The sequence below is a fragment of the Theobroma umbraticum genome, unplaced genomic scaffold, assembly GCF_002168275.2.
Source record: "Theobroma umbraticum cultivar Fairchild unplaced genomic scaffold, ASM216827v3 scaffold_67.0, whole genome shotgun sequence".
Taxonomy (NCBI): Eukaryota; Viridiplantae; Streptophyta; class Magnoliopsida; order Malvales; family Malvaceae; genus Theobroma; species Theobroma umbraticum.
In genome coordinates this window covers 3,863,938-3,883,967 of record NW_018397262.1, presented here as the reverse complement: position 1 = coordinate 3,883,967, position 20,030 = coordinate 3,863,938, and the positions used below count along the sequence as shown (strand labels likewise).

Below are 20,030 nucleotides of genomic sequence, written 5' to 3'. Positions count from 1 at the left end.
CGTAATATGTAAATAGCAATTGGTTGAATAAGTTATTAAAATTCATTTTTCGGTTCAAATTAGATATTAAATTTAAAAAATCTTATTTTCTTGTCATTATTTAATTCGGCCATATTAGTGGAAATTGGGAACCTAATTTTTCAACTTACGACCAAGTTATTTTTTATTTTGTAGAAAAGAGAATTCTTTTACCTTTTGGATTTGTGTATATAAAAAGTTAAAAAAGGGAAAACAAATAACGAAAATAATTTGAAATTAAAAAAAAAGAAGGAAAGAAGAACAAATTCCCTCCAAATGATTGGGCACTAACAAAGCGAAGCAAGCAGCAAAGGCAAAAGGTCATCCCCCGCCAAAACGCGTAGCCTTTTCTCACTCTCGCCTCTGATTCTCTCCAATAAATAACCCCTCTGTTCTCTCCTTTCTATTCTCTCCAGAACTCTCTTACTCTGTTTTCCTTTTCTTTTGTCTCTCTCTCTCTCTCTCTCTCTCTCTTTCTCTCTTTAAATGTGCTTCGCATTTAACCTTCGATAAATTTCGTTCTTTGAATTTCCCAAGCATTAGCGGTTTCTCCAAGTCTCTGGCTTCTCGTCCACTTTGCAAGGTTAGTTTTCTCTTTCTCTTTCTCTCTCGATCTTTTCTTTTTCTGTTTGTTTTGTTCTGAGTTTGAGTTTGGAAAACGTGATCAGTTTTGTGATACAAATTTCGAAAACTTGTGATACTATTCGCTCGATTGTCATATCTTCGTTTTGTGATGCTTTGTTCTTTCTAGAATTTGCTTGAGAAACGAATTTCTTTCTTTCTTTCCTGCTCTGTTTGGTTGCTGTGAAACGAGGGAGGAGAAATTAGAGTATGTAGAAAGAAAATTTTTGAGTCTTCGTTTCAATATTGAGCTTTACTATTCTCTCCAATAATAATAATAATAATAATAATAATTATTATTATTATTATTATTTTTTGATTTTTTTCTTGGATTCCTTACTTTGAACTGTTAATAATACTGTTAAACGCTGATCACTTTTTCTTTAAGTAAATTTCGGTTCTGAGTTGAAAACTATTTCTAGTATCTTTTATTTTATTTGTTTGTTTGCATGATATGTTGTTGTAGGAAAGAGTCTGATTCATGAAGGTGATATTGAAAATTATGTGAAGTAAACTTATTATTATTATTTTTAATTTTTTTAAAATAAATCATATTATCTCATTATTCATATAATAAAACATTATATACAAATATTTTAGAAAAAAAATTAAAAATAGCTCGAGTAGATTCATTATAGATATAATCATATATATACTAGTAGTATTTAAAAAGTATTGTAGAGTATTAGACCTGGTGATGTAGTGTATAATTCAGGGTGAGTAACTTGAGTCGAGTATTTATATATTGAAACTCGGCTTGATATACTATTCAATTGCCTGAAGTCGAGTCTGACTCGACAGTGATTGAGTCGAATTTTAGAATTTTTAATATTTTCAGTTTAGTGGCTTGCAGAGCTGGCTTGACTTTCTTAGATTTTTGGGCTGCCATAAAGCACGAGACAGGTTCTTTAATTTAATGACAGAAGGTCTCTGAACTTTACTCATGTACGTGACCTGTTGATACTTAAATTTCTAGAACAGATGGTTGAAGCTGTTTAATGGAGCAGTACGGATTGAAAGGAATGACAATTACCGCTCTGGTTTAAATTCTGCTATATGCAGATGGGAGTTTAATTGTTGTGGGAATTGACACTGCAAGCATGTGGCTCAAGGGCAAACTTGATCCCAACGAAATTGAATAGATGAAACTAGGTGTATTTTCATTTGGAATATATCTGATTTAGATTTTATGTGAATTTGAAGAAAGTTGAACATTAAGGCAGGATACAAGTGAGGCAATGTAGATTAGGAAAAACATTTGCTTGAAGATATAAAATTAAAATAGAGGATAAGCACAATGAGCAGTTCTATAAAAGCTTTTCGCAGATTTGGTCATCAATGTGGTTCTGAAGAAGCTAGCAATTTCAGCAGTTAAATCATAGCTGGCTTTTCAGCCAATTGAGTTTGAGACTTCCAATTTCCAAATAGCATAAACTGCAAGAGATATGAGACCCGGGAGATTGTGATGTTAATTTTTAGCTACCCTTTAGATTTTGCAGTATAATTTTAACTTTTGGAAATCAGCTCAATAATTGTAGTTTAAGGACTATACACCCGAAGGAATAGGGCCAAAAGCATTAGTGAATAAAATGACAATTCTTTTTGCAAACTTGGCTATTATGCTGTCATCTAGCCATTCTGAGAATGTGGATAAGATGACATTAATTTTAGTTGGTCTGATTGCAAGCAAGAGAGTAAGAACTCCGAAGGAATTGAAGTATTTACGTGTCTTCATTTGGTATGTAGAGATGCCCTCACTCGTTAGACTAGAATAGTGTATATTCCACCTGCAACAACCTGAAGTGGAAAATCAGAAACATCTGCAGGTTGAAAAAACAGAGCACCATTTCTCTTATCAACTCGCTGAAAACTTGAATGGTGAAATCATAATGGAGGTAAAGCTACATTTATCTTCTGCATTATACATGTAGTTTGAGTTTCTTCTGTTATTCACTCTGTTTTTCTCTTTGTTAGCTTTTCCCATATGTTACTCAAAAATGATTTTTCCTATAAATTTGCTACATGACTAGTAGCATTGCAGAGAAAGGCCTTTGTAAAAGTTACCGTCTTATAAATAGGTTGGAATGTTTGTCTATAACGTGGTTAGATCAGCAGATCTATTTCCAGGAGAAAGAGAGGAAAATGGTGAGGAATTTCAGAAACAGAGTGTAGTAATTTTCTCCATTAGTCTCATTACAAAAGAGCTCCTTAAGAATTGTCAAAAAACTAGCTAACCAGCCCTTTGTTTGAATCTCATTTTTAGACGTTTTGCGAGAAGACATTTCCTTGGGGCCACATTAGAAGTAAATTTCTTTCTCAGGCTCTAACATAAAATTTCAGAGATTCTTTTACGGTATTTTGACATGGCTATGAGGTCATTGTTGTTCCACGAAAGTGTTTGCCAGACTGGATGGCTAGTATCATCTCATCAGGTGATTTGGCCAAGGTCCCTAGGCAAGCAAGGAGTCTGTAACATAAAATTTTACGGGACCCACAAATTGTGGGTACCAACCCTTCATGCATGAGTGACAAATTTAATGGCTCACTGAAAATTCCCTGGCGACCATGTATATTTTCACGGGCTTTAACGCTCTAGGATCCCTATCTCTCTCTCTATCTCTGACCACTAGCAATAATACCAACTCCACTTGCCTTTGTTTAGCAGAGAAAAGAACAAAGCAGCATGCAAGTCCTTTCTGTCAATTTCTGGTCTTTGCTGCATTTCCTTTTCTCCCTCTCATTGATTTAGTCACATGTATTATGGTTCTTTTGGGGAACCTGTCTATCTTCACTTTTTATTCGGACATCTTTCATCATTCAAAAAGATATTTAAACAAGATATTTCTGTTTGCTCATTGTTACACTTTTGAAAACCATAAGGTGCTTCCTTCTTGCAAGTCAATCCTTACTTCCTCCTAGACCGTAAGTAATGGCATTTATTACCTATCTGTAGTACTAGTATTAACATTTTTAGCACGAAATTTCTTTGCTTGTGTTTTCGATGTGCTGAATCTTCTGAATGCATTATCTTAGCTGTTTCTGTAGTTTCTTTCCTTGTTTCCGTAGACTGCAACTGGTTACTTAAGGTTTAGTAACAGAGTGACTTGATTTGCATTTGGTGAATTGTTATTCTAGCAAGTCTAACAAGTTTTATGCTTTGAAATACCATATTATTTCTGACTTTTTGCTTGGAATATGCAGAACGTCTTACCAGGTTAGGTGCTTCAGTCTTCTAATCATACAGTAAAAGTTGGTGGCAAATCATTTTCCATCATCAGGTTAGGTGCCAAAGAGATTCCTAATATATACTATCTGATAATATTGCTAAAGCCGTTGTCATTCAATTTTTCTTTCAAAGAATTGGATTAGAAATGCGTGCAGACCAAGCATTTGTTTGTCTCTTTGGTGCTTTATTCCAAAACATGTCCCTTCTTGAGTTGTGTCAATGTCCAAGGTGGGAAAATGTCTTCTAATTCAGCAATTTCCACTAGGCAAATTGAGAAATGGTTGCCCCATTTGTTTGTTCTCCCACAGGCCAAATTTGCCTTTTCTGGTGCCTGCAGTTGAAGGTTGATAGAATCACCACTCAAAGGGTACTCGTAGTCGTAGCTCCTCCACTCATCAGGGCAGGGGTTAACATGTCATCGGCAATGAACATTTCTCATTGCTTTTGTTCTTTGGTCTATTCAAAATTGTCATGATTTAACTGACCTAAATGCATCAAAGAAAATTGTTGCCGTCCTTCTGGTTGCTTAATTTTCCGTGCAGTTGCATTTCATTTCGACAGAGTGCATTTTTTAGTTACGTGGTCTCTGCATTTTCCTCGACTTCATTCCTCTTTTGCATGGAAGGGTATATCCAAAACATAACATTTCCCTTTATGAAGTACAATTTTAAAATCATCAGAAAACCCTTTTTTGTTCATAGAGAATTGCAGAATTACGCAAGGATGATTTGATAGGGGTATAAAAATGGGTAAAATTATTAGAAAAAATGGAAAAATAGTAAACACGGATGTTTTAGAAAAAATATTACCGCAGTTATTGAAATAAGATGATTTAGGATAATAGCAGTGAGATTGACAGTAATGCGAATGGTTTCCACGGTGTGTTACCCGAATAGAGCCTTTAGAGTGTTGTGTTTTGAGTAGAGGTAGGATCAACACGGCATATTAAAGAACAAGCATGAAGAACAGAGCAAGTGAAAGTATTTTTTTCTTAATAATTGGCTCTAGTTCTGATATGCGTTGACTTAGTATGTACGTAGCAAAGACTTAACAAATAAGCTTTAATCAGTAGTTAGACACAGTATTACATTAATCATTATATAAGTCATTCATTAGATATAGCTGTCATAAACTTGATAATACGTAGCTGTCATAATTCAAAAAACCTTTGGTTAGTAACATGATTTGAGAGGGTTTTCAATGCAAGTCTTAATTCAACATAGAGATGTTAATACGAGACGCAAATTGTTGAAAATTTTTCTTTTTGAAAAAAAAATGTGAAAACATAATATTACAAAAACGTTTCATGTATTGGTGAAGAGGGGAATGAATGTGATGGAGTATAATGATGACCAATTAAATGTAGTACAAAGTTGAAACATGTAGAGTGATTCATGATTATCATGTATGGTGCTTTACCCGCCTAGAATGCTTACTCGTGCCACACATGTTTTCTAGGTGTACTAATTTACATTTTTTTTTTGTTTTTTGTATTTTGTATTTTGTTTTGGAACCAATGATATATTGAAATCTTCGTATCAAATATACACTGTAACATAGGCATAATCACAGTCTAAACAAAATGTTTCTCCCCTTTCAATAAGAGTATACTTAATTTGACCATCTCAGTTTTTGATTTACTATTTCTTTGACGTCTTGGAAATTTGTTGGATGTGGCATGACACTTCAATTTGGGTACTGTTTTTATTGTTAGAATTTCTTAGTCAATTATGATGAATTGACCACGTGTTTCTTTTTAAAAGAAGGATAAGAAAAGTTGTGTTTCATTAAAACAGTAACTTACATAAAAAAGCCGAAGATTTGGGTTGGAAACGAGGTGTAATGATGGGTCGGACATTTATTTTTTAATCGGATTTTTATTTTATTTTTTAATTTGCATGCAAATGTCAACATTATTACTTTCTGCCTACATATCATCAACTTTTTTTTTTGTTTTATATTTTTGACAGTCATTAGTCACTTTCTTCCATATTACAGGAACTCCAAACAGTTGTGTACTTGTCAGATTAATTTTTCTTTTTTATTTTTTTTATGTGACGGCTCTTGTTTTCTCTCTATTTTACATTCTAAAAAATGCCTTCGTTTTCAAGGGTTAGTACATTCGATATCTTGCCTTTGACAAAAGGAGTAAAGGACATCGGGTAAAGTCTAAATCTTAACTTTTGTTTCCTTTTGCATTGAAAAGAAAAAAGGGATTAAACTTTTGTTTTCGTTGTTGTTTTTTGGAAAATAGGACAAGCTTGATTATTGAAAATAATAAGTGAAGGGATTTGATGGGTTTTATTTGGATTCATTTTAAAATATTTTTATATATAGGGTGTTTTAAAAATAATATTTTTTATAATTTTAATTAAAAAAATTTATTTTGAAGAGTAAAGGACATCGGGTAAAGTCTAAATCTTAACTTTTGTTTCCTTGCATTGAAAAGAAAAAAGGGATTAAACTTTTGTTTTCGTTGTTGTTTTTGGAAAATAGGACAAGCTTGATTATTGAAAATAATAAGTGAAGGGATTTGATGGGTTTTATTTGGATTCATTTTAAAAATATTTTTTATATATAGGGTGTTTTAAAAATAATATTTTTTATAATTTTAATTAAAAAAATTTATTTTGAATAAAATTACTTTTAATGAAATTGACATATATATTTAGATTCGCGTCTCAAATTGATTTATATCTTTAGAGTTTTTTTTTGTTTAACTATTCATCTTCAGAGTATTTTTTTTTTAACAAGAAGAACTTTTAAACATTTTAAGCATTTTAGAATAACTTTTGATACGTGAAAAATTTTTTTGTGCGTTTTAAGCATTTTAAACATTTTTAAGTGGTTTTAGATACATGAAGAATTTTTGAGCATTTTTCGTTAAGTAGTTATATTCGTTTTTTATGTTATTAAATAAAATAGAATGTATTATTTGAAGTTATTGATTTTGTTAAATAAAATTTGATAATTTTGATAGTTTTTAAGCATTATGTAACTAGTTTTTAAGTGTTGCGTAATTAGTTTTTAGATATTGTATTATTAATATTTAGCTATTACATGGCTGGTTGATAGAGAATTGCGTGATTGGTTGATAGAAATTGTGTGATTGATTTTTAAGCATTACGTGACTTAAGCATTATTTAAGAATCAGTCACGTAATGTCTAAAATCAGTTATGTAATATTTAAAAACTAATCTCACAATATTTAAAAATCAGTGACACAATATTTAAAAATCAATAATGCAATGTCTAATAACTAATTGATTTGTCTACTCACAATTAAATTTAAGTTGTCAAAGTCATTTATTGTTTTAATTTACAAATATATCTAATCAATTTTAACTTTTCAGTTTTAAGGTTTTATGAATATAAATTAATAAATTCAAGAACCTAAAACATATACTTTGATATTATTTTTGATCTTTGGATAGCAAGAGAGAACTGGATGATATGATAAACAGTATTTGGTAAGAGAGAAAAATCGATATTTAATTTTAAAATTTTTGTTTAGATGGTGAGATAGAGAAAATTGAAATTATTTTAATTTGTTTAAAATGATTTAAAAGGTATTGTTGTAAAGTTATGTTAAAAATTAATTAAAAATAATTAAAATTATAATGAATGATATTTTTAAATTGAATTATGAAGAGGGTTATTTTTTATAATTATTTTATTTCTTTGAAAAAGACAAACATTTAGACTTTGTGATTAAGGAATAAAAGACAAACCTTTTTCTACAAATTGTTATCTTTCCAAAACAAAACAAATACCCAATAAATCAAAATTGAGGCGGTTCAGATTTCATTAGAACTTTTATTTTCCGATAAGACCTGGAAAAAATGCTTATACGGTCTTACCCGATAAGGACCCACTAAGAAACGTGTAGGAAAAAGCCGAAGATTGATCCTAAGTGCCTTCGTCATCGAGTTTTTTTTTAGTAATCATCATTTAAATACTGTATTAAATTAGTTTGTTGATTGATTTTTGCATTTTTTTTCTTGCATATTCTTCCGAGGTTTCGTATTAGTAGTATTTTACTATGCTTTTCTGGTTTAATGTTGGTAAAAAGTTCTTTCTTTTTTCAACTGCACCTTTTATTCTCTCTGGTGTCACCTGCAGCTGCATGGCTGGCTTTATGTACCGATATAAAGATTTCACAAGAATTGTGTTCCTTCCTTGCTTTTTCTCTTGCTATGATAAACCTCTCCCACCCACAACTGGACTCTGGAAATTTCGTTCTCTGTGTCATTTCCTCACCACCTTTCTTATCTAATCTTTTGCTGCTTCAGTCTTACTCAATACAAAAGTCAAGTATTGTAGCAGAAAGCACAACTAGGCCAACTTTTCCATATAGAAATCTTGGTTTTCTGCTTGAAGGATTCGGTATCAAAGGTGGAATTCGATATTTTCTGGTTTCACTTTTTGCTGTTGTTAAGTATGTTAAAACTATGTTAAGGCGGATTCTCTTAGTTTTACTTAAACTTTCAATGCTATATATTAATCTGAATAATGGGTTGTTGCGGAATTTTGAACAATGAAGAGAAACCAGGGAGCCCTGAGGATGCTATTTTCTCTATGGTTTCCGCTCTGCTAATGTGCCTTTCTTGTTATTTCCCGTTCTTTGGCTCTTTGACGACGTCTATTCATTTTCCTTGTGGAGTCTGTTCAAAAAGAAATTTTGGGCTTTAATCAATTAGAGTTCCATGGTAGACCCCATTTTTGCCATAAATTCTGTGGATCCATTTTCTTTATTATCATTGTCTCTTGTTTGTTTTTTCCGTATCTTATTTAATATTTATTCCATTAAATTTAAGCGATAAAAAGATTATAACTGCGGTAGAAATCTTAATAACTTGTTTTACAAAGTCATTGGCAGCATAATTACGTTTCCTTGGTATCTAATTTAGGGAAGAAACAGTTTTTTCTGTGGCTTATTGTGGTTGCTGAATACTTAATTTACTTAAAACAAAAATGTAGGACATACAATTGGACTGAGAGCTCATAAAATTGGTATTGGCGGTTGGGTTCTAGAGTGAGCGTATGCCTGAGAACAAGTACAACGGTAATTCGACCCATATACCAACTCGTGTCGAACGCCTCTTGAGGGAAAGAGAGCTTAGGGAGCAAAGGAAAAGCAGCAGAGCTTCCCATTCAAATGAGGTGATTGATAATCATAGGGGGGCTGAAGTATCTGAGAATGGCCCACGTTTTAGAGAAGGTGACCACTCTGGGGTTGCTTTTGTCGAACAATACTTGGAAGAGGCTGCAGCTGCAAGGGCACTGGTTGAGGGATGCGAAAGACCAGATGGAAGGCCTTTCAGGCAACGACTGTTGGTAGTGGCCAATAGGCTTCCAGTTTCTGCAGTTAGGAGAGGTGAAGACTCATGGTCTCTGGAAATAAGTGCTGGAGGTCTAGTTACTGCTCTATTGGGTAAGATATTGACTACCTTGTGGACTTGGTTCATGTGTCAACATTTCTACATCTTATAGGAATCTAATCATTTTAGATTGAATTTTCCAGGTGTTAAGGAGTTTGAGGCAAGGTGGATTGGGTGGGCTGGTGTAAATGTTCCAGATGAGATTGGACAGAAGGCACTAACTAGAGCTTTAGCTGAAAAGGTATTTAGTTGCCCTGGAAAGATTCTTTTTGGAATTCAACCTGATTATATGTGATATAGGCCATTTAAATTGAAGGCACTTATCATTGCAGAGGTGTATCCCTGTCTTCCTTGATGAAGAGATTGTTCATCAGTACTACAATGGTTATTGTAACAACATCTTGTGGCCTCTTTTTCACTACCTTGGACTTCCACAAGAGGATCGCCTTGCGACCACAAGAAGTTTCCAGTCTCAGTTCGCTGCATACAAGAAAGCAAATCAAATGTTTGCTGATGTTGTAAATACGCACTATGAAGAGGGTGATGTTGTCTGGTGCCATGATTACCACCTCATGTATCTTCCAGAATGCCTGAAGAAACACAACACGAAGATGAAAGTTGGTTGGTTTCTCCATACGCCATTCCCTTCTTCTGAAATTCATAGGACACTGCCATCCAGATCTGAGCTGTTGCGTTCAGTTCTTGCTGCTGACTTGGTTGGGTGAGTTTCTGCTGAATTGTTGCTCCACTGAGAACAATTAAATCTTTCTCCTGACTTCTGTTATTCCACTCTTATTAACATGTGTGATCTGTTTTGCTCATTTGGAACGTAAGTTATCAATCTATCTTGATTGATGAAATCTGAATTTTCATGGTATAGCTGGATAATTTTTAGTAATAGCCCTATCTAACCTGCAATTTTTACTATTTCAATGATCTCCTTCATGCTTATGCCAGATCCATTGTTTCACAATTTTGAGAGGAACGGTAGACCTTTAAATTGGTAGTTCTATTGCACTCACATTTTTTTAGCCTTGTTAAATATAATAATTTTAATCTGCAGATTCTCTAAGTTTTGGGCTGTTGTGGAAGTTTGTTTATTTAATTTATTATAAGTAACATGTGCAATAGTTTAAAAAAAAAAACAAAAAACAGGATTATGTGGTTATAGAGTTGCATGACCTCTGATAATTGAACTTTCTGAGAATCTTCTTCAAAAAGTGATGTTAATTATTGAAGAAAAGTTGACAAAGAAACAAAAAATCCTATATTCTTAAGATGTTGTTTGGACTTGAGATGGATTGGGTGTGATTCTTATAGATTTTCATGTTTTATCAATCATTTCACTTTGAAGCGGTTAGTTCCCTTTGATTATATCATCTGAGATGGTGTTTTTCATGACTTATGTCATTTTTCCTGGCCTGCAGATTGACCATTATTTTTTTTTAATATTTTTTCCTTCTTGTTTTCCAGTTTTCATACCTATGACTATGCTAGACATTTTGTTAGTGCTTGTACTCGAATTCTTGGACTTGAGGGGACACCTGAAGGGGTTGAGGATCAGGGGAGGTTGACTCGTGTTGCTGCTGTATGTTTGAATCCCTTCAGAATTTTTCACTTGATTGTTCCTATGCCTTTATTTTCTTCCCAGCCTGTTGCATTTTGGCCTGTACAGAAAATATTAGTATTAAAAGTGTTTTTTCTTGCAAAAGAATTGCATTTGAGGGTTATACTTATTTTTGTGGTTCTTTAATTGATTGAAACTTCAGTTTCCTATTGGGATAGACTCAGATCGTTTCATACGTGCACTTGAGCTTCCTCAAGTCCAGGAACACATCAAAGAATTAAAAGAAAGGTTTGCTGGAAGAAAGGTAGATGCTGTATTTACTTTATGGCATTTGTATGTTCTTCAATTTTGTCATCCTATCTCCTTTTTCAGTGAATACCCATGGTATACAATGAATTTTATCCAATTCTCTCTACCACCCTTTGCCCTAAATGCACCCGATTTCCTTATCCTTTTTACCGAAGCTCAAGGTAGCTTATAGGAGCTTAAAATTGAACTCCAGCTGTGTATTTTTCAGTTAACAAAGTTTAACTGGCTTGTGTCTGGCTCCATTGATCTATTTTTCCCTTCACAGTTGGACATTTTCCATTCTTTCTCACTCACACACTCACACTTTCTGTATCATCAATAAGACTTAGAAATGTTTTGCCTGCTTATCGATACATGTTTGTGGATCCCTTTGGAATGGAACATTTCTCCCTTTTACTCTTCTTTTTTCATTTTGGTTTTAATAGAAGTCTTTTGTAGCCTTACATTGTGATTGTATTATTTTATGTGTTCTTCAGTGTGCTTACTTGTAACTGTCTGAACTTGGCAGGTAATGCTTGGTGTTGATCGTCTTGATATGATTAAAGGAATCCCCCAAAAGATATTGGCATTTGAAAAGTTCCTTGAGGAAAATTCTACCTGGCGTGATAAAGTGGTTTTGCTGCAAATTGCAGTGCCAACAAGAACTGATGTTCCTGAGTGTATGCTATTTCCTCACCTCCTTTGTCTTGCTTCTAAATATGGTGCTCTAAAAATGTTTATGTATTAATCACAGGTATAGCATATTTCTGGAGTTAGTGTTTCCTTTACAAGATAACCCATCCTACCTAAATTGCTGTCACTATTATTTTCTTAATATTCTTTTGACTTTCATATTGGGTAGTAGTTGGGTGGGTCTTTTTATCCATAATCTGCCATGTGGTTGTGCATTTCCTAACCATGGAGGAACCACCTGATGTTGCTCGCTGAGTAAGTTTGAGTAAGCGTATCAGCTAGCAAATATAAGCTTTAAAGAGAGAGGTGCTGGCTACAACATGAGCTGGAGATTTTCATCCCCTTGCCATACTGAATATGACTCTGATATTTTTAATTGCATGCCAAAATAAGTTAAGAAATGTCAATTAATTTATACTGCCATAAGTTTCCTGGATGATTAGCCCTAGGTCTGAACTCGGAACTAGGAGATTTTGTAGGAGGACACCTAACCTTTCTGTCTTTGTATTTGCTGGAGTCAAGTTTTGACATTTAAATCTTCTATTCTAATTCCTCAATCCCTTACCTGATTTATATTTTGCTTTCTGACCAAAGTTGAAGCATTCTGCTCTCTACAGTGATACTGACTCTTTAAGAAAGTTGCTTCTGTTTCTTGGTCCAAAAAAAGGAATTTGATATGGTTTTCTATTGAATGCTAAAAGTGTATGCACAAGGAAAGAAGATAATGTTATAAACTTGTCTAGCAGATTTCCTTGGGGCACTCATGCATGCTTGACTTGGCCACATTGCTGTGTTTTAACCATTAATATTATCATTTTTCTTCTTCTCCTCGATTTCTTGTTTTAATTTTTTTTAATGGAGAAACCATATGGAAAAATCCTGATTACATGTTTGGCTGAATGTAATCATTTCTTTTATCTTACTGTTGTCACAGACCAAAAACTTACAAGCCAGGTTCATGAAATTGTTGGCCGTATTAATGGTCGATTTGGGACATTGACTGCAGTTCCAATCCATCACCTGGTCTGTCTTTGGCATCCTTACTTGATAATTAATGCTTGAGATGCTTAGTTTGTAGTATCATCTTTTAGCTTCCTTGATACATTAATTTGAATAAGCTTTCCTGTAAGATTTTTGTTGCCTTATATCTTAACGTATTCTATTTATCCTTTTGTCATTCTTTATTGAACATAATGTACGTATATTAGAAATGGTCATAAACAGCAGAGTTGCTGTTATTCAACTGGGAGATAATATGGAACATCTTGAGAAAGTAAATGTTAAAAGAGTAGCACTTTGTTTGGGAGTTTGCATGGAGGAGAGTAGAATAGTGTTAGAGGAAACAGTTCTCCTTTTCCTTGTTTGGAAATTAGAGTAGGCTTGAGGATTTATCATAATTGAGTTTATCCAAAAATCAACAGTATGCCCCAATTTTGAATCAATACTAAAACAAGTTTTGGGTGATATTGTTCACCTCCAAATCCTCTATCCAAGAACTCAAAAATACAGGGCTGTACTTTTACTCTCTTTCACTCTATTCTCCTCTCCTCTAGTCTCCCCTTCCAAAGATGCTGTGAAAGTTTGACTATAAGTTTTTGTCGGTATGTTCTCTATCCTTGTAGTTTGGTTATTTAGTGTTGTGCCTTGGGAAGATAGGTACTCTAAATTGACCAAAAGTTTGAAATGCACAGGAAGTACTTGCCTTTTGTGGATTCTGTCAGAGAACATTATTCAAACTTTTATTTTTATGTGAAGTTGTAAGACCTAGAATGAGAATTATTGATGTACAAGAGAATGATATACATTATAAACGAGTTATGATGTCAAAATTCAGGTTGTGTATTTATATGGTATCCTGAACTATAATATATCTTAATTTGTTATAATTTCTTGGTTTCATATGTGGGTTTCTACCAGTGTCTGTAATTTAGCCTTTGTTCTCACACAGCAAGATAGATTGTGTTTTATGTTTTCTTTGTTGCCATTAATTTTCATTCACTGGGTAATCTTCTAATGCATATTTTATGCATCTACAGGATCGTTCTCTTGACTTTCATGCACTATGTGCATTATATGCTGTTACGGGTATTGATTCCATTGGTTTCTTTTTTATTCTTCAATTTATTGTTGGACTTAACTCTTTTAACACTGATCTTGTTGGAATGAGTCCCACTGGGCTTTTGCTTTTCAAGTTGTGTTCTGCAGGTTCAGATGTTGATTGATTTGATTTTCTGTTGTTGTTGGAACTTCAGTTAGGACTTAGGATGCAAACAAAGAACCTGCTTTCACTTCTGTTGATAGTAGAAGTAAAAAGACCTTACCAAGTTTACCTAATAGAAATATGTTTTCCATTGTCTTTGGCATATTAAATAATCATATAATTCCTCAAAATTTTCAGCAACTTGAGACTCTTTTGGATGGTTCTTAGGAAAGAGGGAACTCGTTCTCTAAAGAATCATAGCTGGAAAAGTCCAATCATTTTGCCAAATAGGGGGTCAACTTACCCGCCATGAACTGCATTTACAGATTTTGTTATGAAGTTAGTGTTTGCAAACTTTACCTATCATGTTTTATGGGTTGAAACTTGTTCACATGCAATCCTGCAACCTTGAAAGTTAAGCTTATTCCCAAAGTTTATGACTGCAGATGTTGATTGATGTGATTATAAATTAGCAAATGTGGTGAAAAGTATCCTGCAGAGTCTTTTAATTATTTCTCAGTCTTTATTCTATGTGACAAGTGAACATTTATAGAATATTGGCTTCTTTGCACCATGTGGAGCTCATAGGGTGATAGTAATTTGGTTATGAACTTTTACTAATTTATTCTAGGATACGGCTTTCTTAGTCCTAAAATTTTTATCATGCTGTTATTCAGTTGTGGTTTTCTCTCTATAAATATAATGGATGAAATTCCCTCCTTTCTTCAGATGTAGCACTTGTCACATCTTTAAGGGATGGCATGAACCTTGTCAGTTATGAGTTTGTTGCTTGCCAAGATGCAAAGAAAGGGGTCCTCATTCTCAGTGAAGTAATTACTTACTACTTAAAGTTTTCACTGCACATTTTTTTGGCTGACTGAAACTAACTAGTCCACTGTGCTTGATTTACATGTATCTTATAGGTTAATGAATATTTGTGTTATCAGAACTAATGATTACCATGCTTTCCTTTCATTACTGAAAAAGTTGTTTCTAATTATTATATCATTGATGCATCTTGCAGTTTGCGGGTGCTGCGCAGTCTCTGGGTGCTGGAGCTATCTTGGTAAATCCTTGGAACATCACTGAAGTGGCTGCTTCAATTGGCCAGGCTTTGGATATGCAAGCTGAAGAAAGGGAGAAGCGACATCGCCACAATTTTCATCATGTGACAACCCACACAGCCCAAGAATGGGCTGAAACATTTGTAAGGTATGTATACATTATTTGTGTCAGATTTTGAATAAATATTTTGTTTTTTTTCCTCTTGTATTGAAGAGTTCTGAAACTCTCTAGAGCACATTGATCATATAGGTCAGGGAAATTTTACCTCAATATTAATGGTTAACTAGTTATATTTCAACTTTTGACATGCATTTGAGTGTTAAAATATCCCTGCTACATCTAGGTTTGGATTTTTTTATTTATGAAAATCATGGAAATTATATAATTTCTGTCAAAAACAATGTTTTTTCTTTTAAGCTTCTCCAGAAGGTGAAAGTTGAATCAATGATGCTTTGCTTACATGTTCAAATGCATGTAAAATTTGGGAATTTACTGCACTTGTTTACCTCTTTGCACTATGGTCCTTCTTCATGTTTATACAGATGTTGATATGGTTTGGCTAAGGTCAAACCTTAACCATTCGCTTTGCATTGATGTACAGTATGACAAGATGTAATGTATTTTGGAATCTACTTTGCAGCAACCTTTTTTTTTTTTTTGCTTCAGTTACATAGGAAACTAAATTGTCAGGTTTATCTTTCAAACCGACAGTGGACAAGAAATTATCTTGATATGCGATTTTATTTATTTATATATAATTAAGTTCATTAAAAAATTAACAAGTTACTCAGTTTCCCAGAAGGAGTGATGATTATTACATTTCCCTTTATTCATGCGGTCAGCCCATTTTGATTAATTGTTAGCATTGGACCAATACATAAGAGAAACTGAAGTTTTCTTATCCCTATTGGTTAACTTTGGGTGTTTGTTATTGCTGAGTTGTGCCTGTTCACCTACTGGTCAGTTGCTTCTAGATTAGGTGCCTTAACAACCGTGTAAATGCTAGAGATTTTAGATGCAAACTCTTTGTGTTCACTCGTAAGATCAATACATTAAACAAATGAAGTAGAAATCTTATCTTTTTGTACTCATTGAAATTTATGTGTCCATCTTGTTGTGCTAACCATGTCATATAAAAGTTACCAGGATTTGAGTTTCTGTAACTACTTTGCAGTGAACTGAATGATACCGTTGTTGAAGCTCAACTAAGGACAAGCAAAGTGCCACCTGAGCTTCCACAAAATGATGCAATGGAACGTTATTTACAGTCTGGCAATCGATTGCTGATACTGGTATGTTTGTTTGATCTAGAATCCTAAGTTATCTTAAAGTGCCCCTCAGCTAGAAAAACCATTATTCAAAGCATGCAAATATAAGATACATGTGAAGCCTTGGATGTCAACAATGGGTGCTTTGTTGAATGACCATTATTATTTGCATGTGTCTCTATGTGATTATTGGATTTGGATGAGCTGGTGCATAGGGCTTTTCCTTTAAGTTTCTGTGTTTTCTTCCTTGTGCCTGTGTCATCATCATCACATTGAAGTGTTAAGGATGACTTTGTCTAGATGGCTGTTTCTTGTTTTGTATGTAATACTACTGCAATTTTCTTTAGCCTTTCTAGCAAAGCAGATTGGTGTGTAGTATTGTAGTTCTTTACTTTGTTCTTCTATTTAGCACATTCTAGAACTTCAACCAATGAGAAGTAAAATATTTACTGAAGTTGTTTAACAACCTGATATCTTGTTATTTGATTAAGAATTAGTAACAGGTAAATAGATATGTTACTAGTAAGCAGTGTAACATTGGTATTTCTGTTTTAAAGCTCTGATGAAAATATGTGTCCATACTTGTAGAATTTAGTTAAGGAACTAGGGTTTTGGATTCTATTGCTGAACAATTTCAAATAAGCAATCTGTTTTTAAAAAGTTTTCAACACGAGCTAGAAGTCATCATTGAGATGGGGAAAAGGGAGTCACTGACTATTTGCCTACTATTGGGAGTGTCACCAAAAAAGTTTAACATGAATGATTGGTGAGGAGATACAGTACTCTGTTCTTTTTCTTTCTAAAGTGAGAATAAATCTTCTGTTTTCATTCTCCAATAGCTAAAATAATTTTGTCTGTTTTTCTTATCACTTGATTTTTTTAGGCAGGAACTAAGGCTACCAAGGCCATTTGACGCTTGCATTATCTATGAGAAATATTATATTAAGAAGTTGGAAAATAGGCTTAATACCCTTTAGATTCACAGTTGCTGTCCTCTCCCATGGGGGTTAACTAATATTTGGCATATTTTGTTAACATGTTTCATATAATCTAATCATTGCCATCACCTATTATTAACGTGGTAATCTCAAGTTGTCTACTTCTGCCAGTGGTAATTGTGTTTCTTATTTTGCTGATTTTATTGATAAATCCCCTGTGCTAAGTCCATCATTCCTGATTTTCAACAATTTGTTAGCTCTATAGTTTTCATGTTCCCATTTGATTCTTTTCCTGGGTGTATACTATGCTTTCCGTGCTGTTTCCCTCATCTTGGGGATGGTGCAAAACTCAGGGTTTTAATGCAACATTAACTGAACCGGTGGATACTCCTGGGAGTAGAGGTGATCAAATCAAAGAAATGGAACTTAAATTGCATCCAGAAATAAAAGTACCCTTAACAGCACTCTGTAATGATCCAAAGACAACGGTAGTCGTCCTCAGTGGGAGTGACAGACGTGTCTTGGATAAGGTATGCTTGGCTTTGTTTCTTTCCTTTCTATCTAAACCTTGGTTTGTTCTCTATCAAAACCAACTGATTGCTCTCACAGAACTTTGGGGAGTATGACATGTGGTTGGCCGCAGAAAATGGGATGTTTCTACGCCATACAAAGGGAGAGTGGATGACAACCATGCCAGAGCACTTGAATATGGAATGGGTTGACAGTGTGAAGGTAATTATACTTAATGTACAATTCATTGACTTTGTCTTTTCCAGCTTATCTAATGATGCTGATGACATCTTGGCAGCATGTTTTTGAATATTTCACAGAAAGAACACCTAGATCACATTTCGACTTCCGCGATACATCACTTGTATGGAATTACAAGTATGCAGGTAGTTCGCTTGTTTGGTTTCCTAGTTTTTCCTTCGCTGATTCTAGCTGTGTCTGTCTGTTTGTCCTTTCTTCATGTTTTCTTGTATGTTATTTTGTCTGTAGATGTTGAGTTTGGAAGACTTCAAGCAAGGGATATGCTGCAGCATCTCTGGACTGGCCCAATTTCTAATGCATCTGTTGATGTTGTTCAAGGAAGTCGATCAGTTGAGGTGCGAGCAGTTGGTGTTACAAAGGTAACTGCTTTTCACAGTACATAATTTTGTCTAATTTACTTGAATATTTTTAGTTTAATGGCATTGGAGATGCCTGCTTGCCTATTTGACAATTTCATATTGACTCAGGGGGCAGCTATTGATCGTATTCTAGGAGAGATAGTTCACAGTAAATCAATGACAACACCAATTGATTATGTCCTTTGTATCGGACATTTTCTGGGGAAGGTAATATTCTGTTCAATCTTGATATAAGCATATTCTTATTCAAGCCATGTGTAATACTTCGAGAGGTCTCGTATTAGTATATGTTGTAAAACATACCTTTTTGGAAACAAAGCAAGCTGAACTCCTCTCCCGAAAATTTCTTTTTTGGGTTAATTTACTTGTTATTTTAGGACCTAAGTTAACACCTTTGAGGTTTAAGTTATGTTCTAGGATTGCAAACAAACAGGTTTAGGCTTGTTGGCTTATTTTAAAATCTTGTTGGGAAGTGTAATGTTTCGCTTTAGTTGCTAGAAAGAATCGGAAGAACATGCATTGAATTGTAATATCCTTCTTGTCCTTTACTGATGAGATAATTTCATCACTTCACCAGGATGAAGATGTATACACCTTTTTCGAGCCAGAGCTGCCTTCTGACATGACAAGTATAACAAGAAGCAAGCCAACTGATGGACCAAGGTTACCTGCAGAGAGAAGAGCTGCTTTGAAGCTTCCAGCAAACAGAAGTGGGGCAAAATCATCTCAAACAAAGACACAGCGACCACAGCCGGCTCCTGATAGAAGAACCAGCAATAATCATAGTAGTGGGAGTTTGCGGCGTCCATCACCAGAAAAGATTTCCTGGAGTGTACTTGATCTCAAAGGAGATAACTACTTCTCCTGTGCCGTCGGGCGGACTCGCACATGTGCTCGATATCTGCTCGGGTCATCAGATGATGTTGTCTCATTTCTGAACAGACTGGCAAATTCCTCTTCATCATGCACGTCGTTTTCAGGTTTACATGTGTAAACAGGAGTCTTCCTTAAAAATGTTGGGGACCGATCCTCCATCCTTCTCAGAGCAACTCTCCGGGCTGAAGAAAACTCTTGTTGAATTACTTGCATAGCAGAAAAGCGTAGTAGTTTTCAAACTGAAATTACATGAACCACAGCATTGTTGTTAGTCCATAGATGTTGAAGGAAACCAATTCTATAGCGACAATTCCTGCATCCAAATAATTACACAAGTACAGTTCTTTTACTAGCATTTCAAAGCATTTGAATGGTATTCACTTGAGATTTTGATAGAACATGGCATATGTTCCATATGCCAACTCTAGTATCAAACTATGATGTAAAGGAAGATGGGCTATAGTACAGAGATTATAGACTGCTCAACTGACATGAATTCAACATATTGCTCAAGAAAAACTATTTTCAACTTTGTAAATGATTAAAAATTTAAATATTAAATAGTAATTAGATTATTGTTATTAGTTTTTAGATTAATATATCTGTCTATGTCTTATGATTATTATGTTAATACTAGTTACACATTAACTACTATTTAAATTATTGTATTTTAATAGTTATATACAAATATTAAATGTTTAGTATGATTATTATTTTTAAATATAATGAACAAAGACTTCTCAGTAGAAGTAAATCATT

The 20,030-nt window shown here is 34.0% G+C and overlaps 1 protein-coding gene across 2 annotated transcripts; it reads left to right on the top strand.

Moving 5' to 3' along the window:
* Window positions 1-386: 386 nt before the first annotated feature.
* Window positions 387-19,809, top strand: TPS1 (trehalose-6-phosphate synthase). Of its 2 annotated transcripts, none has more exons than XR_002445431.2 (19): window positions 387-601; window positions 3,841-3,917; window positions 8,846-9,299; window positions 9,390-9,487; window positions 9,579-9,967; window positions 10,720-10,834; window positions 11,016-11,117; window positions 11,631-11,781; window positions 12,729-12,817; window positions 13,831-13,879; window positions 14,724-14,824; window positions 15,019-15,206; window positions 16,234-16,351; window positions 17,619-17,795; window positions 17,875-17,997; window positions 18,096-18,161; window positions 18,265-18,395; window positions 18,504-18,602; window positions 18,973-19,112. XR_002445431.2 is itself a non-coding variant. In XM_021431789.2 (19 exons), the coding sequence occupies exons 3-19, from the start codon at window positions 8,909-8,911 to the stop codon at window positions 19,387-19,389; spliced, it is 2,826 nt and encodes a 941-aa protein (XP_021287464.1). In that variant the 5' UTR covers window positions 392-601; window positions 3,841-3,917; window positions 8,846-8,908; the 3' UTR covers window positions 19,390-19,809. The 2 variants fall into 2 exon arrangements, 1 of the variants encoding a protein (XP_021287464.1); XM_021431789.2 differs by having other exon boundaries at window positions 392-601; window positions 18,074-18,161; window positions 18,973-19,809.
* Window positions 19,810-20,030: the final 221 nt, after the last annotated feature.